Source organism: Phoxinus phoxinus (assembly GCF_949152265.1).
Source record: "Phoxinus phoxinus genome assembly, chromosome: 12".
Classification (NCBI taxonomy): domain Eukaryota; kingdom Metazoa; phylum Chordata; class Actinopteri; order Cypriniformes; family Leuciscidae; genus Phoxinus; species Phoxinus phoxinus.
In genome coordinates, this window is record NC_136887.1 from 15,249,157 (window position 1) to 15,276,905 (window position 27,749).

Sequence of the window (27,749 nt, forward strand, 5' to 3'; positions counted from 1 at the left end):
AAAGAAATGACCAACCAACAGTGGCAAAATATGTTCAGGTTCATCACAAATACAGGATTTTTTTGACATTGATATGGGAACGATCCCACCACTGTTTCCTGTAAGCTGCACGCGTGAGGGGTCACACGCTTCTGATGTTGCTGCAGCCCAGACTCAGAATGAAATGTGTGAGGACAAAAATAATAATAATTTCCTGAACGAATGGATACGGCATTTCAACTGAAGTCCATTTCCATGTTCATTGATTTTCAGTACGGAACTGAAGCTGTCAGAAATGTTGTACATGGAAATATGCAGCTCTGATTAATTTGCGAGATAAATGCCGCATGCTAGACGGCCTAATGATAAATAGCTAAATAAATAAAGGAACTGCTCCACATTAGATTCATTTTCTATTTCTAAAGTAGGATTGAGCTTATCAATCTTGAAATATCAATACTTCTGATACTGATGTAAAAAGCAGGATGTGATTTTATAATGATTTAAAAGTAAAATGAATGCATATAATACCAGTCAAAAGTTTGGGGTCAGTGTTTTTTTTTGTACAGAAATTAACAATTTTATTCATCAAGGACACATTAAATTGACCAAAAGTGACAATAAAGATGTATAATGTTGCAAAATCTTTCTATTTCAAATAAACATTCTTTTTAACTTTCTATTCATCAGAAAATCCTGAAAAAATGCATCACGGTTTCCACCAAAAAAATATTAAGCAGCACAACTGTTTTCAACATTGATAATAATAATAAGAAATGTTTCTTGAGCAAATCATCAGAATGATTTCTGAAGGATCGTGTGCCACTGAAGACTGGAGGAATGATGCTGAAAATTCAGCTTGGCATCACAGGAATAAATTACATTTTAAAACCAAACAAATAGAAAACAGTCATATTAAATGGCAATATTTCACAATATTAATCTTTGTACTGTACTTTTAAGCTTTTGTAATTTTGGTGAGCATAAGAAACTCCTTTCAAAAACATTTATTCCCCAAACTTTTCAAAGGTAGTATATTTAAAAGTGAAAACTGACTTTGTGGTCAATTTGTTGCAAAGGAGTAGAAATATCTCTCCTTTCGCTCACCTGAGCATCATCAGAAATACTGAAAAGATTCAATAACAAAGTTATTGTCAGTATTTTTCCCTATAGTACTTGGTAACAGATCAAAATAAAGTGTTATCGCCCATTCCCACCAAGAAATAGATTTTGCTTAGCAAGAACAAAGAGGGAATATTTGTCCTAACTGCCCACTGTAAATCTACAACTGAGAGAGAGAGGGATAGAGGGCAGAGAGGAGAGAAGGAGGGAGAGAGATTTTTTCATTCTCACTTCTATTCCAAAGTTTCCTGACATCATTAAAGTCAGAACGCTGTGTTTAGCTGTGCAAGTCAAAGTCGCACCAATCCATGGCCATCTGGAGTGCAGAAAAGCAAAAAAGCAAAGCGTGAAATTCTGTAGTGGCGAAGAAATGATAATCTCTGATTTATTTAAAACTTCAAAAAACGCCTGGGCTTACTGTTATAATCAGCGCTAAATGTAAACTGTGGCATCTTTTTATAAATTATTTTATTAATTATATTGTTATTTCATTTTATATTACTTTTAGCTATGCCTCATATTGGGTTTTAATGAATTTAACAGACACACAAACTAGTACTTTTCCATCCTTCCATGTAAATGAGGGTGTATTACGGCCTGCCAGTATTAGGACAGACACATACTGATTTATTTAGTACCAAGGGATAATTCAATGTTTATGCTTCTGTTTATTCCTACTTTAGTCTGTCATTTTGTGTCTGGCGCCATGGGGAGAGGTTGTGTCGGGCACTTTGATCATTTTGTTTCTATCATTACTGTGAAAAAATAGAAAAAATTATTTGGCATCATCATAAATTACATTTTTAAATACAGGTGATTGGTGACTAATGCTAGATATTTTGGTCTGATATCAAAACTGAAATCTGAGAGCAAATATTGGCACAAAACCCAGAAACATTCAAGTTTAATATGACTGCTGATATTGGGTAACAGTTCAAAAGAGCACCGAATAAAAGAAATGCTTCCAATAAACAACAGGCCTGAATCGCCACAATATCATTATAAGCAGAGAGCTGAAAGACAAACTATTCTTCCATTTAAAACACATACATCTCATGCAGCTGCTGATAACAGAAGACTCATTTAATTGGAGCCCTAAAGCCTGTTTATCAAGCCGTCTTATCTGATTAAATGACCTCTTAGTGATGTAGTTTGTGACATGCTCACTATCATTTGAGTTTGAGAGAGGAGGCAAACCAGGAAAATCTCTTCTAGCTGAACGGTTTAGGATTAACCAGTAAAGGCAGGGCAAGATAACTTTCTTTGGTGTCTGATACCATCTGCAATTCCAGGCCACTTCACAAGAAGAGTGGCTGGGCAATATATTACGAACTTATCTATTCAGACATATTCCAGTTCGCGTCAGGTCAGACAGGGCACTGCAAAATGAGTCCAATCTCATCTCAGTGCCTGACGCATCGCAGCTCTCATTCAGTGTCAGACTAACAGGCCTTGACAGTCCTCAGAAAATCCCTGCGAAACACTACTCACTAGGACTTTTATGACTTCTTGATGTGAACTGGAAACATGTTCCCATGCTTTTATCATTCATTTACACTACCTTTTTGGGGGCAGCAAAAAAGTAATACTTTTACTCAGCAAGGATGCATTAAACTGATCAAAAGTGTCAGTAAATACTTTTATAATGTAACAAGATTTCTATTTCAAATAAATGAATCTATCTATCTATCTATCTATCTATCTATCTATCTATCTATCTATCTATCTATCTATCTATCTATCTATCTATCTATCTATCTATCTATCTATCTATCTATCTATCTATCTATCTATATATCTATCTATCTATCTATCTATCTATCTATCTATCTATTCTATAACTATTTATAATGTAATTAAATACTGTGCATCATTCAATTCTATAACTATTTATAATATAATTAAATACTGTGCATCATTCATAATCAAACTGTATGTGTTAAATTATTCCAAATTGTGTTTAATTATATGTATTTAGAATACATGCAATGCTTGCATGAAATTAGCGTATTTAATGAGACTAAGGGAACCAAAAGATAATTTGGAAAATTATATTGTGGTGCAAATATTTATGACTGAATTTTCCAGAGGTGCAGGTATGTCCACAGGGCCAAGACACCCTAACATAATTTATAGTCTCTTTGAATAACATAACTAACAAAAACAACTAGCTTAAATCAAAATGGCATAATACTGTGTTTTCAAGGATTTGTCTACGAGTCTATGAATCTGCGCTCGAGGCCATCGACTAGGCTCAGTTTCAGACGACACACACACTCTTGAGTAACTTCCACTGTTCAGGGAGCACAGCTACAATGAGCACGTTCAATGGAAAAAATAGTCAATGTCTTAAAGTCTGCAAAAGATATTGATGACCACCAAGAAAAATAAGTGTGGTCAGTCAGACGGCCCCTTCCAGTCTAAATGGGCATTTCTGTCATTTATGCCTAAAGTCAAACGTCTGGCTACGTGACTCTAGACCTTCACTGTCAGCCAGATGGTAATGTCAATCCACGGCAGATCATGCCATTTCCTCAGCTGGCACGTATATGTGTGTGTTTGTCTTCCTAGAACTGTCTGAGGCTTTTCAAACACACGCTCACAGATAGAAAACCTGATTATGGTAGAGTTGAGTGGCACAAGAACAGGACCATGACCTGATAGTTTTCTGAAAGAAATAAGACACAGATATGGTGTGGAGGAGGCTGGCGGCAGGATTGAGAATGAGACAGACAGAAAGTTATGAAAAAAAGAGAGGAAAACAAAGGAAGGAAGGACAAATGCACGTATAGGAGATAAATAATCCTACAAGGAAAGTAAAATCTGAATGCATCTGCACCACAAGAAAAATGAATAAACATTAAATACCCCTAAATTAAAACTTTGAATTAGCGGACTGAAAATATCATTAGCTAAGTATAAAAACAGTAGAAGTCACCATGACAGAAAATCAAACTTGTGTGTACGTCTGTCAGAACTTAGTGAATGAACCTGTCACGGTAGACGTTTTCTCTGTTCCTTCTAGTCTCGTGTTTATGTTGTTGTGTGAGCGCGTGGTGTGTGAGCGCGTGGTTTGGTGGGCGTGAATGTTGACATTACCTGATCCGCTCCAGCTGTCCATCATCATCACTTCACCAGCTGCGGGCAATCTCACCACTCTACTTATACTCACTGCTCATCTCCTCTCATTGTCAGATCGTTGTTTGATGTTGTTCGTGTTGGTGTTCCGGTGTCCTGTTCCTGCCTTGTTCCAGCCGTGTTCCTGTCTTCGCGTTACGTGTCTGGATTACCTGTCTTCTCACCGTCACCTCACCATCGCACATCATCACGGATCCTGACCATCTAGTCCCTGCGTCACTGTTCCATCTGTTTGTACTGCCACCCTGTCTTAATAAATATCGCCTGCAACTGCTTTCAGTTTCAGTCTCCAGTGATTATGACAGAACGATCTGACCAAGGAATGGAAGCAGCGGGCGTGTCTTCGGGATCTTTGGAAGATTTCATCCATCACACCGTCCAAAGAATGGATTCTCAACGACGAGAGATCGGGGATACGGGTCGCGCAGTACAAGCGTTGGTGACGCAGGTGTCCGAGCTCACCCAGCAGATCCAACGCCTACAGAGTCCTGCTGCGCCACCCACACCGGCCGTTCCTCCACCAGCTCCAGCGCGCCCCTCCCAGTCAGAGCCCCGCCTACCTGTACCAGAGTCATACGCCGGTGAGCCAGCTTTTTGCAGATCATTTCTCCAACGCTGTTCGATGCACTTCACTCTTCAACCTCATACCTTCAGTACTGAACAAGCCCGGGTGGCTTTTGTGTTGACCCTGCTGACTGGGAAGGCGGCGCTGTGGGGAACGGCGGTGTGGGAGAACCAGAACCCATGCTGCGCCTCGTTCCAGACCCTCGCCGCCGAGATGAGGAAGGTGTTTGACCGTGCCGTTTCGGGAAGAGAGGCTGCCAGGACCCTGGCAGAGCTGCGCCAAGGGGAGAGATCTGTTTCCGATTTCTCGATCGAATTTCGGACTCTGGCGGCGGAGTGCGGATGGAACGAGGAGGCGCAGTGGGACATGTTCCTGCATGGGTTGGCTGACCACGTCCAGAAGGAGATCTACGCCCTGGACCTTCCCACCACTCTGAACGGGCTCGTGGATCTGGCACTGCGGGTGGACGCGCGGCTGTCCATGGTCGAGCGTCGGACCCCGTCTACCCGACCCACCGGAGGAGCTGAGGGCGGGAGGCCCAACAGGAGGGACGTGGTCAGTCCCGCATTCGATCCGGAACCCATGCAGGTGGGTCGAGCTCGGCTTTCCCGGGAGGAGAGGGAGAGGCGGAGGTCCCAGGGCCTTTGCCTGTATTGTGGAGGTACAGGACACTATGCTTACGCCTGCCCGGTAAAGAGGTCAAGCCCGATAGTAAACCTGAGGCTACTATCGGGTGGGATCTCCGCCGGGAAGACCTCACCTACGATCACATCTACCTCCACGCTCCTCCCGGTAAGACTTAGATGGTCAGTCCACCAGCACGACTGTCAAGCACTTCTGGACTCTGGGGCTGAGGGTAATTTTATGGACCACACTTTTGCACAGAAACTTCAGATTCCACTCAGACCTCTCACTCACAGGATCGCCGTTAAAGCACTCAATGGACAAGAACTTCCTACCATTTCCCTTTCCACCGAGGATATAACTCTCATCACTTCCGGCAACCATTCAGAGACCGTTTCTTTTCTCATCATGGACTCACCTCTTGCTCCCGTCGTCCTTGGACACCCCTGGCTCATCAAACATAACCCCCGTATAGACTGGCATCACAAGACTGTGCTGGAGTGGAGCAAGGAATGTCATAAGTCCTGTCTTGTTTCTGCTTGTTCGTCTGTCCCTGTTTCTGTTTTTCAGGAGGAAGCAGGGGATTTGTCTAACGTGCCCGCAGAGTATCTGGACCTGAAGGAAGTGTTCAGTAAGTCTCGTGCTGCTTCTCTCCCTCCGCATCGTCCCTATGACTGTGCTATAGATTTACTGCCAGGTAAGTCTCCGCCTAAGGGCAAGTTATATTCACTTTCTAGACCAGAAAGGGAGGCTATGGAGAAATATATTTCTGATTCTCTAGCAACCAAGTTCATCCGCCCTTCCTCTTCTCCAGCGGGGGCGGGATTCTTTTTTGTGGGGAAGAAAGACGGTTCTCTGCGACCTTGTATTGATTACCGAGGGTTGAATAACATCACGGTAAAGAATACCTATCCTTTGCCGCTGATGTCTTCAGCCTTCGAGAGGTTGCAGGGAGCGTCTGTCTTCACAAAATTGGATTTGCGTAACGCTTATCATTTGGTTCGCATTAGGGAGGGGGATGAGTGGAAAACTGCCTTTAACACCCCCAGGGGGCACTTTGAATATTTGGTTATGCCGTTCGGGCTGTCCAACTCCCCGGCAGTTTTCCAGGCACTGGTCAATGACGTGTTGCGAGATATGATCGATCAGTTCATATATGTCTACCTGGATGACATATTGATTTTTTCTTCTTCTCTCCAGGAACATGTGCAACACGTCAGACGAGTGCTTCAGAGGTTGTTAGAGAATGGGCTTTTTGTCAAGGCGGAGAAATGCGATTTTCATGCACAGTCTGTTCCTTTCCTAGGGTACATCGTCTCGTCTGAAGGGATGCGGATGGACCCTGAGAAGATTAAGGCTGTGGTAGATTGGCCAAGCCCGGACTCTCGCAAGGCCCTGCAGAGATTCCTGGGGTTCGCCAATTTCTATCGGCGTTTTATTCGCAACTTCAGCCAACTAGTCGCACCTCTGACTGCCTTGACCTCCCCCAGAACTACGTTCAGGTGGTCAGACACGGCCGAGGCCGTGTTTGCTAAACTGAAAGGCCGCTTCGTTTCAGCCCCCATTCTTGTCGCCCCTGATTCCTCACGTCAGTTCGTGGTGGAGGTCGACGCGTCAGAGGTGGGAGTAGGTGCAGTGCTGTCCCAACGCTCCCCTGCAGACGACAAGATGCATCCGTGCGCGTTTTTTTCTCACCGATTGTCCCCTGCCGAACGTAATTACGACATTGGTAACAGAGAGTTGTTGGCAGTCAAGTTAGCGTTGGAGGAATGGCGCCACTGGTTAGAAGGTGCGGGGGTACCTTTTATCGTCTGGACTGATCACAAGAACCTAGAGTACATCAGAACTGCTAAAAGATTGAACTCCAGGCAGGCTCGGTGGGCACTTTTTTTCGGTCGTTTTGATTTTTCTCTTTCTTACCGTCCGGGTTCTAAGAACATCAAACCCGATGCGTTATCTCGTATATTTGATTTTTCCGAACGCCCGGTTACTCCCGAGTGCATTTTGCCGGAGACTCTATTCATCTCCACACTCTCATGGGAGGTCGAGTCGAGGGTCAAGAGCGCCCTAGAAGGGGTAACGCCTCCGCCCGGGTGTCCACCGAATCGTTTGTTTGTGCCGGAGGGATTACGGTCTGACGTTATCCAGTGGGGTCATGGCTCCAACGTGGCGTGCCATCCAGGAGTTAATCGTACTAGTTTTTTAGTCAGGCAACGATTCTGGTGGCCTCGTATGGCTCGCGACATTCACGATTTTGTTTTGGCTTGCTCGGTTTGTGCCACTGGTAAGACTTCCAATCGACCTCCAGATGGGTTACTTCAGCCGCTGTCGGTTCCTTCGAGACCCTGGTCCCATATCGCTCTAGATTTTGTTACCGCCCTCCCACCCTCTCAGGGGAACACAGTGGTTTTAACTGTGGTGGACCGGTTCTCGAAGGCAGCCCATTTTGTTCCCTTACCCAAATTACCCTCAGCTAAGGAGACAGCGGTAGCGGTCGTTGATCACGTCTTTCGTTTACATGGCCTTCCGATTGACGTGGTTTCCGACAGGGGACCCCAGTTCGTGTCCAAATTTTGGCGAGAGTTTTGTAGATTACTGGGGGCGACTGTTAGTCTTTCGTCAGGGTTTCACCCCCAGAGCAATGGCCAAACCGAGAGGGCCAACCAAGATTTGGAAAGAGTGTTGCGATGTTTGGTATCCAAGAATCCTTCCTCATGGAGCCAACAACTCTCTATGGTGGAGTACGCCCACAACACGTTGCCAGTGTCGGCCACGGGCCTATCTCCGTTTGAGTGTAGTGTAGGTTACCAGCCACCTATTTTTCCCAGTCTGGAATCCGAGGTTGCGGTTCCCTCCGCTCACGCCTTCGTTCAGAGGTGTCACCGCACCTGGACTAGAGCCCGTGAGACTCTACTCCAGGTGGGGGCGCGCACCAAGGCTAAGGCCGATCGCCACAGGTCAAAGCCTCCCGTATACGTCGTGGGTCAAAAAGTGTGGCTTTCAACTAAGAACATTCCTTTGCGCACCGTCTCTAATAAGCTTGCACCCAAATTTATTGGCCCGTTTACTGTCACTAAGATCATTAGTCCAGTGGCAGTCCGCCTCAAGTTACCTCCCGCGTACAGGAGGGTCCATTCCGCCTTTCATGTGTCCAAAATCAAACCCGTGTTTCATTCTCACATTAATCCGCCTGTCCCGGTTCCACCCCCACCGCGTCTCGTAGATGGGGAGACCACATATTCGGTTAACCGTATTCTGGACTCTAGGCGGAGGGGACGCGGATTTCAGTACTTGGTGGACTGGGAAGGTTACGGTCCGGAGGAGAGAAGTTGGGTTCCTGCTCGAGACATCCTGGATCACTCCCTTATCGATGATTACAATCGACGGGTAAAGGAGTCTGGGAACGCCAGGAGGCGTTCTTAGGAGGAGGGGTACTGTCACGGTAGACGTTTTCTCTGTTCCTTCTAGTCTCGTGTTTATGTTGTTGTGTGAGCGCGTGGTGTGTGAGCGCGTGGTTTGGTGGGCGTGAATGTTGACATTACCTGATCCGCTCCAGCTGTCCATCATCATCACTTCACCAGCTGCGGGCAATCTCACCACTCTACTTATACTCACTGCTCATCTCCTCTCATTGTCAGATCGTTGTTTGATGTTGTTCGTGTTGGTGTTCCGGTGTCCTGTTCCTGCCTTGTTCCAGCCGTGTTCCTGTCTTCGCGTTACGTGTCTGGATTACCTGTCTTCTCACCGTCACCTCACCATCGCACATCATCACGGATCCTGACCATCTAGTCCCTGCGTCACTGTTCCATCTGTTTGTACTGCCACCCTGTCTTAATAAATATCGCCTGCAACTGCTTTCAGTTTCAGTCTCCAGTGATTATGACAGAACCAAGACCAGAAGGGAGTGCAAATCCATCCAGGTCAATATCTGCTTCATTTTTCCATGACATAGACCAGAGCAAAATATGCTAATACAATTTCTCAAGTCTTCCTTCTGGCGAAGGCTGAAGTTAACAGAAGTACAGCATCAATGCAGAACTCATAAAACCACACTGCATGGCAGAGATGGGTTTGATCCATCCAATCCCAGCAGGCCACTCTTTACTCTTTATATTCCTTACACTCTTTACACAGGATTATCCAGCAAGCCTAAAAGGCAACTGCACCAGGTAAGAACCAGCGACTAGCGCATGAATAATGGAAATAGACTAGTCTGTTATCAGTGAGGAAAGCCTTGTAAGATAGCAGCTGGTGTGTTCCTGCCTATACCGTCTCAGGTAACAGCTTATTCTTAGCATTCATAATTCAAAATCAACAACAGAAATGGGTAACGCTTTATTTTGATGGTCCCTTTCGAACATTCTGTTGACTATAAGTAACTTTACAACTACACGTCAACAAACTCTCATTAGAGTATTAGTAGACTGTCTGCATAATATCTGCAAACTCTTTATCGTGACTCTAACTAAGAACCCTAAATGTTTCTTACGATTCACTCTAACAGTTCTTACTATATAGATAATTTCAAGACCATCACTATTGGAAAATAAATCACTAATGTGATCTCTTCCATACCTTCATTTTTCTCATAGACAGCAATGACATTAAATGGAGCGAAAATTTAAAGTCTCCTGCTTGTATTTTTCTCTCCAGAAAATGCGCACTTCAGATGTCGCAACAATGTCTGTGCTTAAATACACTTCATTCATACCGTTCTCATCAGTTGCTTCATTATTTATACCCCTGTTTGTCAACAGTTGACTCATTTTGTTGGGCTCTTAAAATGTATGTATTAATGCATGTGCTTACTGTAATTACACGTGTTTAACACTGGTAGAAATGTTTGTAATACAGAATATTACAAACATCATTATCATTATTCTGTAATGATAAAGAATACATGGATTTTAGTTTTATTAGTTATGATTTCAGTTCACAGCCTTTCTATTCCTGTCCAGTTCAATCTTTCACAAAAAAGAAAATCTGAAAAATAAATTAAGTGACTCATTTAAAAAAAGAAGATCTTTACATGACCTGCTTCGTTTCTAGGAAGTGTTCATGTTCTAACCATCAGTCAAGGATAATTTAGATTCTGTATTGTACACGGCATTTCTTTCATCTGAATGCCAGTCGTCTTCTTACACAAAAGCCAGTGATGGAGACAAAATTGCTTGCCATTTTTTACAGCGATTTTCATTTATTTTTTTCAAGCAATATTACATGAAGCAGCAAAAATAATCCCACAGTATATTCATCCTTTGCTATAACGAGAATCAAAAGGCCTTTGTGATTTATGACTGAATCAATTAATAAGACGACCTTAAGACATTTCCCAAAGGATAGGGTTGGGAATTTGGGAGATATTTTAGAGTAGACCATCATATCTATTGTATTTTCAGGAGAGTAGTTATTTGAAATGCATGCCTTCATAGATATCCCTTTAAGCTAAATTAATCTTAATGAATACAGTATTTTCTGAAGCGCAATTTCAGTGACGTTCTGGTCTAATAAATACCAGAGCACAGGAAGACAATATCAAATACGCTCCCTACCGTATAACAGTGACTTTACATTACATCTTTATATTTTACATCTGTGCCCAGAGGGTAAAATACACTCAGAGAGTACTGTATGCTAAATGTATATTTTAAAAAGTCCTCAGTCTCTATAAACAGACAGTGAAGTTAAATGGCAGATGGCGTGATCACAAGAAATACGATTAGAAGAAAAATAGTGGTTTACGAGAGCAAGAGAGCAAAAGAGGAGAATAATGCACCTTTTGGAAAACAAACAATCACCAATATTAAAAGTTTGGCTGAAATTCCCTCAGCTGTGAACAGCTCTGCTGGACGAAAACAAGGAATGCTGGGCATGGCTGGACTCGAAGTGCCCCATTATTCTCATGCAATGATTGCTGTTACATGACTTATAAGAGCTAAGAATAGAGCTACCTCTTTGTTTTTACTTTATGACCTGATATAGAAACAGCACTCAACCACAAAAACTCCTCTCGGTTTATCAGGCTTCGCCCCCTTCTGCTTGAGTTAATGCACTCAGTGGGGATTCACAGCGCTGAGCATTTTCCTAAAGTTTCCTTTTAACTGCAGAGATTTGAGAACACTGAGCAGTTTACTGTGAACAATCCTAATGCTCACCACATTGATCCACTCCTCGATTACTGATTTGTTAGCATTAGTGAATAAAAGGGGAATTTTCATAAACACAGGAGGTGCCTCTTTGACTGATAGGACTTTTAAAAGCGGCTCATGTTACCTTTGGATATAGGAGAGATTGCGTTATGCTGCTCAGGGGTCAGATTTACTAACAGCTTGCGCCAGTGCAAACCCTCTTCTGGCGTTAAAAACTACTGTCAGGATTTTTACTGAAGACACATAGTGAAAAATTAGCGCTGAAAAGGCGTGGACAGGGTTATTTTTGCGGCTGACTTTATTGTATATTTGTATGAGTTTTCCTTTCACTAGTGGACATCCTGTAATAGTGCCTCAGCATGCATGCTACAGTAAATGTTCAGCCTTTTTGTGAGTGTCGCTCGCAAATCTCAGCCAGGGTATTGCTAATGTGTTCGGAGTGGCTGTTCTGAGGTAAGTGAGTTAATATTTGCACAAGGGCCTCTGAGAAATGTAACAATTGGATAGAGAAAAAACACAAATATCAACAGAAAAGGAAACAAACTAATTAGGAAACAAAGGTACAAACAGATTAAGTACTTAAATGAAATAACCGACTTGCATGAAAATAGAGATAAACAGGTGGAGCTGCTCACTGAGGGAGCGAGATGCTGATAGTTCAGTGCATATGGCAGTACCATTCAAAGAGCTATGATGACCATGATGCTTATAGCTCTGTAAATGGCGCTGCTATCTGCACCACGCAAGTTCTTCCTGACCCTCTTCCTGTGGGTCTTTGCTGTCTCTCGGGTGCACAATAAATCCACTAACAGCCATGAAATTAAAAAACACAAATCAAACATGGTACACCAAGATTACATTTGGCTTTTAAGAGCAATGGTGTAACAATCAGCTCCTTTGAGCTGGACTATTCCAAGCCGAGAGGGTGGAAATGAAACATTTCAATGCCAGAAAGAGTTACGAGTACTTTATCCATGTACACCCACTCAATGGCTCCCAAAATCCACACTTTAATCCAGCTGTTTACAGACGCAAATGCACCGAGCCGAGTGACATAATTTTCTCAAGTAGAATAATATTCCTGCCAGAAGCCACTCTCACTGAGCTTGTATTCAAATAAATGAAACATTAAATAATCAAATAATTTGAGCTCTCTTACCACTGTGTAAATATATATGTTCTATCAGGCAAATCCAATTATTTTAAAAGAAACCATCAAATACCACACACTGTTGAAAGTCATTGTGGAGCGACGGTGAAGACATGTTCCCTGTTCAAACAAGCGTGACGTGTTTCAAGATTATTTTGAACATGTGAGTGTATCTCATGTAACAAAGAAAAATTAAGCACAAATAAGAACCTGTCATTTATGCTGATTTAAAGAAATGGCCTTATACTTATGTACTATGTACTTAACCATTTGATGCTGGTGCATTGTAATTACATTTAAAATAGCCTACATGCATTTAATTAACATTTACAGTTACACTGTTAACTCTACTCCTGTAACTCAACACTTACCCCAAAACCTTTATAACCTCTAACCCCTTTCATCCTAAACCTAACCATACGTCCAACTTATTAGCAGTAAACATGGGTATTTTCTTTAAACAAAATATAATTCAATATTTTTGGACAATGGAAAAGAAGAAATGGCTATATATTATCTCAAAGATGTCTCAAAAGAAGCTGCAGTGTTGAAACAGCAGCACTTATACTGCTTTTTGAACACTGGGTAAAATCCATGTGCTCTCAGTTGTTGTTTTTTTCCCCTTGACCTTAAAGAAACGTAGAGCTCTTGCTGCCTCCACTTAATTACTAGAGCACTTGATAAAAGCCACTGCTCCTGTCAAGCCAATACTACAGTCAATAGATCAAATACACGGATACATCTCATAGTCAAAGCTGTCTTTATAGTACAGGTGAAACTCAAAAACATTTTATATTGTGCAAAGGTTAATTTATTTCAGTAATTCAGTGAAACATTAAAAGGTGAAACTAATATATTATATAGACTCATTACATACAAAGTGAGATATTTCAAGATATTTCATTGTTGAATTACTGAAATAAATAAACTTTCGCACAATATTCAAATTTTTCGAGTTTCACCTGTACTATACGTGAACCGTGATAATTTTTTTTTGCAACATTGTGCCTGTGAAAGTGAAACCCTAGTGAAAAATAAACATACCAAAATCTATTTGAATACATTTATTTTATGCTAGGTATACAACAAATGCATTTACATAATTATGTACTTAATATAAATACCCTGCAATTGTACTTTTGGTACTAAATTTATATACTTGAAGTCTGCTAAATTGAAACAACTAATTTTGTATTTAATGCACTTTAGTTATCCGGAAATAGTGCTGAGGTCTAACTAAAGATACTGAAATCTGACTAAAAATGTCATCGTCAGTCCCATCCCGCTAACCTCATGTCCGCTGACACATCTGTCCTTGAATGACACAGTACCTTGTGTCCACAACGTCCGTAATAAGCCACCTGGCCTGCCAAACGTCTTATTAGAAGCAATGGTCTCTCGGCACTGGTTATGATCCTTTGTTTTCAATAACCTGGGCCGCTTGGCCATTGATTTGCTATAATAACAGTCAAATTACCAGAAGCTCAAGGCTGTGAACGTTTCATAGCTCTGGATACATCAGCCCAGACAATTAGAAGAATATTGATGTCTGATGTGGGTTCACGCACGCTCCTCTGAGGTACGTTTGTGCATGTCACGTTGAGCAAAGTCTGTTCCACCGGTACATGGAGATAATCATTCACTCTCAATGCTGAATAATAATGTTCTCTTATGCTAACACAGAACTAGACTTCCTGTTTAAATGGCGTCTTCTCAATTTATCGCACCTATTGATCTTTAGAAACTTGTGAACTGAGAAGAAAGCCTCAAAACTTTCTGAGGTGATGAGACATCAACACTGCAAGTAAACATGAGTGAAACTGCAATTATTGGCAAAAGATCATTTAGCGAGACCTGTGTTAGAGGAGTGCGGTCCACGAGCGTGTGCTCATTAGGAGGAAAGCGGGAGCCTGTCTCATGGAAACAAGCTATGCATATATGGCACCTCAATCATGATACTTAGATCTGTTTTTTAATGCTTTGATATAGAGGTGGGCGATATGAGTAAAGCAAGACAAGGCTGTACATCATGATATAGTGGTTTTTTGCAGGAAACTGACGAAAAAATGGTTTGCTAACATAATCACCTAATTATTTAACATCATGCAGTTTATGAATTAGGTATTATGAATTAAATCAACGAAACAACTATTTTAACAGCATTATTAATCTAGGTTGAAGGTAATTAATACATATTTAATAAATATATATTCTATTCATTGTTCATTGTTAATTCAATTAAAATGTATTAAAGTGTATACATATTACAACTAAATATGTATTGTTTCAAAAGTTTCCTAATCAGAAATGATACGTCTGTAAAAAAAACACAGTAAAAAATGTAATAATATTAAATATTACAATAAAAAAAAAAAAAATCTATTTGAATACAGCTACTGTATATTAAAATACAATTTACTCCTGTGATGCAACACTGTAATGCATCTCTCCAGTCTTCAGTGTCACATGATCCTTCAGAAATCATAATAATATGCTGATTTGGTGCTCAAGAAACATGAATTATTATTATCAATGTTGAAAACTGCTGTGCTTCTTAATAAAGTTCAAAAGAACAGCATTGATTTGAAATAGAAATCTATAGTAACATTATAAATGTCTTTTGATCCTTGAATAAAAAGTATTTATTTCTTTAAAAATTTATTTTTTAATAAATGCTGTAAAAGTACTGAGCATGGTTATTTCATGATTGATTTTCAAAATGATTTCATGAAGTTATGTTAACAAATTGAACCTTATTGTAAATTATTTATTTTTTTTTAAAGTCTAGTGAATTGAATATTTACAAATAAATGGTAATTCATCCCATTTGATTATGTAGTCTAATATATTTGAATTTCATGTCACAAAACATTTATTAACAATCGGTTATTCATAATGGCTTACATAGAAATAGTGCAGAACCTTAAATATTTTTGAAGTATTTTTCATACAATTTGTTTTTCAGATGAATTTTAATACATTTTTAGCTAACTGTGATTTGTATATGTACATTTCTGAAATACATAACTTAGACAGTTGCCTCTGATCACTCTACATTATAATATGGACTAATTTTTACATTTTCTGTAATATCTGTCTCGATGTGTATGTTTTAAAAGCGCTATACAAATAAATGTGAACTGAATCGAATTAAATTGAATTAGTTGAAATCCTTTAGTTTGTTTGTTTTCAGGTTTAAAGTAGACTTTGAAGAACATATCATTCACAATGAACAAATTCATGAAGTCTGGCATCAGTGCAAAAACAACTGATGTAACAAATGAGTTAAAATCCAAACACTAAAAAAAGTGATAGTGCTATCTCTGATAATTTTTTTTATATCTGATAAAAAGTGCATATCATCTAAACTGTACAGTAATTCAGCCAGTTGTGAGGTTGCTTCTTCATCACTCTCATGTGTAAATTGCACGAAGGAGACTTACACTGAAAGCAAGAGCATTTACTGCATTATAAACATGCTTAGCACAATTCGAGGTATCATTCAAGGTCTCATCATTTGAGGTGTTATAAGCAGTTTGTTCAAACCCCTAACCCTCAGAGTGAATACTATCAGAAGTGATGTTTACCTTTAGTAATTAATAGAGACTTTTTTAAAAGAACACATTATTCCAACCTTTTGAAAGTATCATAAAGAACATGATAATTGGATTGCACGATTAGAGACTATGATCCACCTGTGCAGGAATACTGAATGAATGAACCGCCGTTCACAGCGGCAGCGGTAAACAAAAAACTGAATAATGAAAGCGTCATTATTGGCTCACTAAAGCATGAAGAAGTATCTAACGCAGAATAAATCTGCATTTACAAATACATAAAGGACACACACAAATACACGCACGCATTACAGACCATTAAGCCTTTTAAATGGAGATGACAGATGCCATGCGGAAAGAATATGAGGCAAAGTCAGATGCTGAAAGGAACCTTGAAGTGATGGGAAGGTAAAGAGTGTGTGTGAGTGTGAAAAGGACTCACTTGAGAACTCCCCACACAGCACTAGACAGGAACAGGCCTAGTGTTGCAGAACCAGAGGAGCAGTTTGGAGGCAGAGGAGCAGCCGCTGGAGGAGAGGAGGACAGGGGGCAGCAGAGGGCAGCAGGACACACGAAGGACAGAGAGGAAGAAACAGGAGGAGAGAACAGGAAACGCAGGTTATTTCCATCCGGATTGATTCATTGCATACTTTCAAACAACAAAAAATACTATGAGGGAGAATTAAAACTGCAAATAGAAGGTTTGAGGATTATATTGGCCAAACAGACATTGTTGCTCGTCTGTGTTAACTTTCTGACATTTTGATTTGGAAACCATGAACATATGAGTGAGAATTTGAACAGTCTTGGATTGCTCTTAAAGCAGGGCTATGCAGGTTCGGGAATTTCTTCGCTGTATTCTCGCTTTTTGCTCGCAGGTTTCTCTACAGAGCTCCCCCTACAGCTTCGGAATAGATATTTGACCACACTGTCGAAAAACTTGCGACTCTCAGATACCAGAGGTTAGTAGATCAACGACATCAAAGCATACGGGACATTCTTTACAACATCTTCTTCATTCGGGTTCGAACAGCGTGAGGGAGCGCAATAATTATAGAATTTTATCAGATTTCTTTTTGCCGTAAAGCAATTCGTTACATTGCGGCGGCTCAAAGTTGCAAGTGTGTTTTTTCTGCTCACAGGCGATAGGGGGGTGCGAGACGACCACCATTCAACCCGAAAAAAGTAATATAACCATTCCAATCACTCCAAAGCTGTTCAGTTAAGGTAAAAAAACCTGCATAGGTCACCTTTAATCTCAAGGCCCCTGTGTTTTTGTCTGTTCTATTGCCCCTGTCTATTATTACAAGCGTGTTGTACGTGAATTACCCTTAAATCAGAACAGACCGAAGGTCTGCGTTCAGTTGGGTGGACGTCCACTACCACTCACATGTTTGTGGTCGGTAAGTTTATTTATTTATACATATTTTTTAAAGAAATTAATACTTTCATTAAGCAAAGATGCAATCAATTGTTCAAAATTGACAGCAAAGACTTTAACATTGTAGCAAAAGATTTATATTTATATTTAGGAAAAATGGGTTTCACTTTATTTTGATGGTCCCCTTTACACATTCTGTTGACTATAAGTAACGTTGCATCTACATGTCAACTAACTCTCATTAAAGTGTTAGTAGAGTATTAGGAGTAGAGTTAGGGTTAGTTGAATAAGGGTTAGTATGATATGCACTTGAAAAGTTACTTATAGTCAGTAGAGTGTCTGTTGGGGATCATCAAAATAAAGATTTATCAGATATTAAGCAGACAGTCTTCTAATATTATGCTAATACTCTAATGAGAGTTAGTAGACATGTAGGTGCAATGTTACTTATAGTCAACAGAATGTGTTTTAACAGAATTTTTTTTTTTATCATTAAAATATTAAGCAGCTCAACTGGTTTCAACATTGATAATAAGAAATGTTTCTTGAGCTGCAAATCAGCATCTGAATGATTTCTGAAGGATCATGTGACACTGAAGACTGGAGTAATGCTGCTTTGCATCACAGGAATAAATTACATTTACAAAAATGATTAAAATAGAAACCAGTTATTTTAAATTGTAATACCGTAATATTTCACAATATTACTGTCTTTTTGATCCAATAAATGCAGCTTTGGTGAGAATAACATACTTTTTAAAAACTGTTGAATAGTAATATAGCTTGAATGCTAGAACAAGTTACAAAGTAAATATTGGTATTGGGTTAGGGATTTTAAAAGTCCTAACCCCAAGTTTATATAAGAGTATGAGCTTACAAAAACAAGAATTAGATATATTGAAAGAAAACACGGAGAAAGAGAGAGAAATATGTTATAATTGGAAAAATCTGTTTCACTGTAACAAAAGAAAGTGTTATTCTTTGGGGTGTTGTAAATTATGCTGTATTCTAAGTTTATTAGCTGAGAAAGTGTAAGGTTATTGTAGTAAATTAAGTTTATAAAGAAACAGGCTATAAACAAACAACCAAAACACATGCAAGGCAATGTAGGTTGGGCATGACGGTGAACAAATTGGGCCAGCTTTGATACGTCCTACTTGCTAGTCATGAAAAACAACTCAATGAGGTCAACTCTAGACCTTATACACACACACACACACACACACACACACACACACACACACACACGCACGCACGCACGCACGCACACGCACACACACACACACACACACACACACACACACACACACACACACACACACACACACACACACACACACACGCTATATCCCTCAATAAGATATGAAAAACTTTGACAAAGTTTATCCCACTTTATGCAAAGTAAACATCTCTCAATGAATGAGAACTTGACAGATTGCCATGGCTTTTATGTACCATGTAAACACAACTCTTTTCCGGGTTTTAAGTAGGTGGCACTTAAAAAACACAGTATCTATGGTTCCTCTTTGTTGGCTTCATAATAGGCCCATAACATAAATTACTCAAACACAGATGCTCGCAAGGGACCCAAGAATGATTGCATGACTCACGGTGCTGCCTCTCATAAAGGTTACGGATCAACATTCAATCTCCAAGCTGATGATAAGGACACCATTCATATATGTGCGCGTTAAAGCAAACAGTGCTGACGCATAGACTTATAGACCTCTGTAATGAAATCCTAACTCCTGTCTTTAAAAAGTCTGGCATCAATAAATAGTGCAAGTCAACTCTCCCTGCAGAAACCTTAAGCCAAGTGTAATAAAAAGTGATGCACACCGGCAGTATGAATATAAGAACTCTGAAGGTGCACTTGTAAATTCCTTCATCTCAGGCGTCACATCTTCAGTCAAAACAAAACCAGTTTCAATACATCGTCTTTGCACTGTAAAGGTGGCTATATGGTAGAGATGCAAGAGAGAAAAGGCCAATCACAATTCAGTATGCAAATATTGCGGTAACACCTACTTTTCTGTCAATACTGACAGGAACAAATGAGTAATATTAAGAAGGTATGGTAGATCTATGTAGATCTTCATTTATGGCATGCTGGGACTCATTATGGTAATGAGAATATGATGGAATTAATTGTGATGCATATAAAGTCACAATGCATAAAAAAGGTCCTAAAACAGGCTGCTATTTTTTTTTCTTGGTTGTCTTTTTGGAGAAAATGTGACCACGGTCAATGCCTTTTCCTTAATCATTTTGATTAATGAATCAGAATCCATAACATACATTTACCAAATTTCAGTGAAAGCACAAACCTAGTTTCATAACCACATAGTTTAATCATTTACTATAAAAAGCCATAGGAGAATGCGGTGAAGTGTGCGCACAGTTAATCTCATTTCTTGCTAGCACAAGCAGTGTGCAGTACCATCGAAAATTACAGATATTGCTTTCTTCTCACTGGGCATTTTGTTTGATCTGGCTGTCAGTCCTTGTTTCATTTTCGAGGAAGTTTATTTTCAAAAAGCAAAGCACTCGAGGCATGCTGCTCGTCTAGGTCCGAACATTGGTAAGAGCTGACATATGTGTTGTGTAGTTTCAGTCTGAGGTTTGTTGAAGAAAACATCCTGTCTCGAGTGAGAGATCGCTCATCCAAGATAACATATGCTTATCATCAAAATCCAGACCCAAGAGCGGGAAAACACTTAATCAAACGCAAAACCAATACGATGGCCTTATTTACGCCAAACCCCTCTGTAACTTGTATGACATGAATGAACGGTAACCACACAGATGAATGATATTGTTGAAATCCCTTTCAGAATGATTTTTTTTCTCCAGCTTTTTCATTCAGAATCCATCTAGCTTTAAAGAGTTTGATAATTTAAAGCGGCAGACGACATAACTGTAGTTTCCACTTATAACAGCTTAAACAGAGCGTTATCATATGCTGGTGTGGACCGTAGACTGTAAAAAAAATGTGGGTGCCATATTGGCAGTGCGTCACCGCTTGTTACTCCTGGACAAACGGAAATTGGGGAAAGAGTGCTGAGGTGACGTGACGGCTAATAGACTACAGACAAACGGCTAATAGTAACAGCAGTGGCAATCCACCTGTCACTCAATTGGCCACGCCCTTAATTCTGCAGAACTTTAAGGCTTAACATAATTTAAACGGACGAGTTATAAAAAAAAAAAATCACCCCCTCACATTTGTCATGAACGGCAAAATCGGCTATATAGACCCAAACCACTTTTTGTACCAGAATGTAAACATATTTTTTTTCGGCTGTAAAGTTGGGCATATTAAAATGGGGGGGTCTAAGGGATTGACTCTCTTTTGCAGCTAGTGGCCAGTAGATGAATTGCAGTTTAAGTCACTTCCGTGTTGGCATTACAGTAAGAGAGAGACCGGAAGGTTGCCGCTTGGTGTGGGCGCTAATTTAGTAATTAGGGGTGTAACGGTACATGTATTCGTTCCAAATCGTGTCACGGTTCGGTGCATACAGTCAGACGACAAATACAGTCAGTCACAGCCGATCCACACTCCAATCCAGAAGGGGGCGGTACATTAAATACAGTAATGCAACGCTGTTTGCTAAACACCACAACAGGAAAAAGAGCAGCAGAAGAAGAAACTATCAATGCAAAAACCCAAAACATGGGTTCATATGGCAACAAGAGTTTGCTAGTAGCCTAGACGCTGAGGTTCCCTTCATTTTTGTGACGCGCTCCACAAACTTCACAGAAAGGAACCCAGGATTGCAGAAAGCGGCATCCTGTTCGTTTTCTTTATTTTACAAAAGCACAATGTTTTGTTTTTATTGTGAGTGTACACAAATAAAAATAGTTTACAGTTTTGAATTATGTCTTACTCTTATTAGTATGGTTTAAGCTATGTAGAAAAGGACTACAGAAGTGCACAAAGTTTTATTTTCCATTATTTTATTTGTTTTGTACTTTTATAACACAAGAGATGCTTTTCAGTTTTGTAGCTGATTGTGACCAAATACCAAATACTCTTTTTCAAGAGTGCATTCTGTTTACTGCTTAGTGCTTAATACACTAAGGGAGGCTGTACTGCACCAACTACCTCAGAGGGGACTAAATGCCGCTAGTTGAAACAAATTGTCATTTGCACTACTGTATATTCAAAATAAATAAAAAGAAACCTAGCATTGAGGATTTGTTTGCTTTTTTCCTGTTTCCCTTCATAAACTCCATGAGTCATACATCAAAATTAATGTTACAGGCAAAAACACTGCAGGCTGGATGGTTTTATAGGGGCTGGAGACAAGAATTATACCTTTAAAATATGAGGCATGAGTTTGAACTGGCATCAGTGGAAGTGTAATGATCTGTTGAGTTTGCTTCTGAACGGCTGGTGACGTGCACAAAAGCCAACTGTCATCGGCATTGGCTGCGTGTTGTGCCGTGAAACGCACTTCCATCATTGCAGACAGGACTCACTCGCGCAGACATGCATGTAATCTATCTCTCACTGAAACTCATATATCACTGCAGCTCAAGCGCAGCTAACGCATAAAACTGCTGTTGGTTTTAGTAGCGCCACCCGGGTGTTATGTAGCTAAACTTTGCTTCGCACGCACACATTGTGCTAAAGTTTGCACAGGGCAAAGCTTCTCACAACCAAAACCTAATTAGCTGCCTTGCTGTTTAAGATTTAGAGCATCGCTCCCTGAAGCGCATGGGAGATTCAGCTGATAGCAATTGAGTTTAACATTAGCATAATGCTAAGCTAACAACATTACAATTATGAGACCCATCTTTCTACAGTATGATGACTTAAAAGGCTGTCTAGGTATAGGAAGAGCACTAGGTTTTAGTGTAATCTACAAGCAACACTTCTGTTAAAATCAATGCATCACAAACTTGTAGTGTAAACAGCTTTGTTGTTTATACCTAGATTGGTCTAGTTTTGTTATCTAGATGGGGGTGTCAGGGTGAGGGAAGGACTAATCTTTCAGGACGACGACTTTTAAACAGACTGTCACTGAAATGTGCTGACTGGTTCATCGTGATGTGCCCTATGAGACATTTGAACGATTGATATCTCAAGTGAATACCAGCAGACTGTGCAGAGGCTCGTGTGTAATATGTAGGTTTCATGCCTCCCCAGACCTCATTTCAGATACAGCTCAATGCCCTCATCTCTCACAAACCACTAATGTGTTCAGTGCATAATGAGTTTATGGGTCAATGACAAATAAGGATGTCTAGGATGCTGGGAAGGTGAAATCCTTGAAAAATCTCCCTATAAATGTGTGTTCTCATTTTTTAAAAGCATCTGTAAATTTGTCAAAAAAAACAAAACAAAACATATACTGTATTTTTTTACTGACTACTACACTATATATATATATATATATATATATATATATTAGACATGTAAAACTTAATAAATTAGATAATAAAATATTATAAATAATTAAAAAAGATTAATAAATAATTAATCCATCTGACTAACTAATACCATACAAAAAAAAAAAAAATCTAAAATCAATCCACACTGACTATGATTAGGCAGACAATCACAGTCAATCATATGGATTATTTATATTTAATATTGATATATAGATAAATCATATTAATATACAGATATATTCATATGAATTATTTATATGTATTATTTGAAGAAAAAACTGCTTAAATTCATATTTTTAAAGAAGTAATAATTATATCATGGCAAACTAATGGCAAAATGTAGTTTTCAGGAATTTATGTATTTTGTGAGATTTTTTTTGACACCACCTAGACATTTTTAACTTTTAAGGCCATTAACCATTAAGGCCATACATATTAAGGCGTGCAACCCATTGTTGGTGAGTGTAATGTTTTATGTTTCAAGTTTAGTTCATGTTATTACAAGTAAAGTCAAGCCAATTCTCGCTTTGTCAAGTCTTTTGTTGATTTTGCATCTGTTAACGTTTTCAATAAAATTCAACTCGCCTTCAGTGGACTGTGTAACACATACTTTAATTCAGAAATTGAAAACATGCTCATCATAAAAGATGACTGTATTCAAGCCACTGTCTGTATGAATTCCATTGAATAATCCAGAAGAAAACAAAATGATTGTCACATAATTGACTCGTATATAATAGCTCTGCAAGTTGGATGGATTTTGATGCAGTCTGTCAGAAATGATTGGGCTTCCTCATTAAGCCAACCATAACTTTCACATATAATTCTTAATAGGGGTGATTTATGACATGCTGTACGAGCCAGAGACCTCAGCCCAACACAAACACAAACCCCTCAGAGCAGCAGACATCACATTTACTTCTCCGCCTGGCCTCCATTAAATCACCCACACAAAAGTTGCCATTTATTTTGAATCAGGTGTATGTGCTCTTGTCCTGAGAGAGTCATACTGAAAGAACAATTAAGAATCCACTAGATCAAAAAATAGTGCTGATGTTAGATCAGGACCCTGGAGCATTTAGGCATTCATGACTCTGCATTTTTACTAAATCAAGTTTCTAAAGCAAGTGCTGCTAACTCAGTGAATATTTCTGCTTTGCATGTGCTTCAGTTAAACAGCCAAATCAAATTTAAGGTGAATAACACAACACGGAAAAAAGTTTTGTTGAAAACTGAGATCTTTTCACAACAATTTGAAGTGAATAGCTGATCTGTGTGTTTGGGGATCCTTTACATTTGTAGTGTGTACCCTCTGCACCAAAGCTGAACATGAAAAATAATGATATATATTAGGATGTACAAACGAAACCCTGCTATTATTCTATGACAGCTCAAGAGACAAGCATTAAACAGCGGTCATTAATGCCTGAACTGCATCGCTACTGATTATTAATTAAAGTAATGCAGCTGATGCCAGTTATTAGACAGATGCATTAAACACTCCACAAAACAAATTAGAGTCTTAATGTATGCATACGTACAGTATATATAATACAGATGTTTTACATCTTCACAGGGGAAGTAATATACAATTTAGATTCTTAATGTATGAATACATACAGTATACATAATAAATACAGATGTTTTACATCTTCACAGGGGAAGTAATATGCAATCCACTACAGACATTTTTACACACACACACATACACACACACACACACACACGCACGCACGCACGCACACACATTTTTTTTTTACGTTTTAAAACTTACATATAATTTAATATGTAAACTATAAAGTCAAATAATCAGATATTACAAAACACTTTAATTTGGTGGACAAATGTTTAATAATAATAATGCTGTAATCTTGGTGCCGTAAAAAAAAAATGAAAATTTATTTTAAAACATTAATTAAAACTGCTGATTTTAAGATGTAGAAGAGATGTTTTAAAGTCACAGTCTGTATAAATTTTTTATGTATTTTAAATAAATGAATAGATCAAGGCGAAACTAAAATGAGCATTACGTCATTGACCCATTTACCTTACAGTGCTGATCTTTATCAGCAATCATTTCTTGACAAGACCTGAGTCCTCGCTTGCCACTGCTAATTTGAACCTCTAAGACATTCAGACAGAACCCAGAGGAGTCTTCAATGCCCAGATGAGTTTAACATCTCCATGTTGAGCTGCGGGTGAATTACTAAATAATTAAGACGGAAGACAGCAGGCCTGTGTTTAGATCTGTGTCGTCTGTGTTAATCTGCCTGGATCCCTAAACTCATTTGCCTGTCCCACAGCTCCTGCCTCCAGCGTCTCCGGCAGAGCCCCTGAGATCCCAACATACTTCACTCCAATGTTTATCAGCCAGATTAACATGTTGACAGCCCCACCATTTGGAAACAGTTCCACGATTTATGTCCCGGGCAGGTTTCCAAAGGGCTGTGAAAAACAAAGATCGGTAGGACATACTGAAGAGCCGTTACAGTCATTTGCACAGCCCGATCTGGACCCGTTTTCAGTGGGACATGTTTAGACAACAACTTCTGTGGTGGAGAGGCCTTTGAAGACTTTCAAACATCTGTGGGTTCGTTGTTCAAGCTGGGTGAACAGCCAGTGTCTCTGATCTTGTGTGTTTGTATACTGTCGAGGTCTGGAAGGCTATATTAATATCTTGGGTTTTAACATTGATAGTGAACCAGGAAACGTTCCTGCTATCTGTATTAGTTAAGTATAAAAAAACCTGCTCTATCACATAAGTTGATATAAGTTCGACTGCTTTAATTGTTAAGTTAAAGGTGCACTAATGATTTCTGTATATAACCACAATAGATGATGTTTGGACTCGTTTTGGGAAGAACAAAAGCTGTTAAGTTCACACGTCTCGTAGCGCACCAGCAGTCTCCACCAGTTAAAGCAAACATCCTGTTTGCATTGTTTGTAGCTGATGAAGCAACTGAAGCACAGCTGCTTATACATGAAGATGGATTTGATGAACAAGTAATCCAAATATATGTATTTCTCCCTCAAAATTTTATTTTTAGTTTAATAGCATAAAGAAATATGGTGAATAATTGTAATAATATTATGTATACTAATACCATGTATTTGTTTAAGTCCTTGCAACTGTAATTTATCGAGACTGAGAATGCAAAAAGAAAAAGAAATAGAAAAGGAGAAAAAATAGCTGTAAATTGGGACATAAGGCCTGTGACATGGAAATGACAGTGACATGCCACTCTGTAATTGCTGTCCCTATAAGGCCCACACTGTTGACAGCGCAGTGTGTCTCATTCCCATGAATCATTTGGTTTGAGTGGTCACTGAGAGACCTGAAGCAGAAAGGACATTGGACACTGTCAAAACACATTATTCTGACCATGTCCAACTAGGTGTCACAGATAAGGGAAATAGCAAATGGCTTTTCTGGACATACACTGTAAACCTGAACGATGAAATTAACCAAATGAAATGAGTTTATTTCATTCAAATATTGTATCACTCAAATATCACTCATTGTACTTAATAGAAAGGTAAGGGAACTCAATAACTAACTATATTAAGCTGAACTTAAACAGTAAACTTGGAGTTTGTTCATTTAAAAAACTGATTGACTTAACTTTTTTGAGTTCTGCCAACTTATTAGGGTTTACAGTTTACATATTGGAAAAAATATTCTGCAGTAAAATTAAGGCTGTTTTAGAACCATTACGGTCCCTACACACCGGACGCGAATAGCGCGTCAGGCGCGAGTGATTTCAATGTTAAGTCAATGCAAAGACGCATTACGCACGTAAAACGCGTGTAACGCGTCTTTGCATTGACTTAACATTGAAATCACTCGCGCCTGACGCGCTATTCGCGTCCGGTGTGAACGCACCATTAAGATTCAAGACAATTAAGCAAAATAATTATCATCACTGAGAGAGAAAAAAAAGTATCATGATAAAATCAGCATTTAATTGCAGTTCAACAAATAATACTGTAATGTGCATTACTGATTGTTTTAAAATAAATACTTTTATTCAGCAAGGACACATTAGATTGATCAAAAGTGACAATTATAATGTTATAAAAGATTTATTTTTCAAATAATTGCTGTTCTTCTGAACTTTACATTCATTACATATGTACTAACATGTTAAGGATGCCTTTATTTGTGCATGAATCCATCTATGACTCCGGTCATATATATTTAAGGTTAAAATGCAGAAACTAAATGATAGATTAACAAATGCATTATGGCTGCCTCCCTATGCCCTATGCCAAAGTATAGTGTGAGATGGCCAAACACAAAGACATTGTCTAAATGGAGGTGATCCTTTGGAGTCTCCATGGAAACAAAATCCACAGATCTCTTTTGATGAAGTGATTTAAAAGACTTGCAACATATGATTAGAATGAGAAGAGACAGGACACCAATATTCACAGTGTGCTCATTATTACCACGACTGCAAGAAACTGTCAGAACTGTAAGGAGAAGGCAAAGCTGAAACAGCTTCAAATTAAACTTTGGCCCTGCGGACTTGAACATTTTTTTAAATGACCACTCCGTTTCATAATTTGCAGAAAATGAAATATAAAAGTAACTGTAGCAGTGTGCAACAAACACATGGAAAACAGAGCAGCACTGATCTTTATGGAAGAGTATCAGAATATTTTCATTTGGCCTCTTCCCAGCAGG

General features: G+C 39.3%; 1 protein-coding gene across 5 annotated transcripts in view; it reads right to left on the reverse strand.

Annotated features, from left to right (window-relative positions):
* htr4 (5-hydroxytryptamine receptor 4) overlaps positions 1 to 27,749 on the reverse strand; it is a 111,647-nt gene that overhangs the window by 7,635 nt on the left and 76,263 nt on the right. For 2 of the 5 annotated variants that reach the window (XR_013799839.1, XM_079631338.1), the window contains exon 7: positions 16,727 to 16,811. The exons of the other annotated variants lie outside the window; for them this stretch is intronic. Coding sequence is in view for 1 of the 2 variants with exons in the window: in XM_079631338.1 (XP_079487464.1) it covers positions 16,748 to 16,811 (64 nt within the window). In the remaining variant the exon portion in view is untranslated. The remainder of the gene's footprint in view (positions 1 to 16,726; positions 16,812 to 27,749) is intronic. 5 annotated transcript variants of the gene reach the window in all.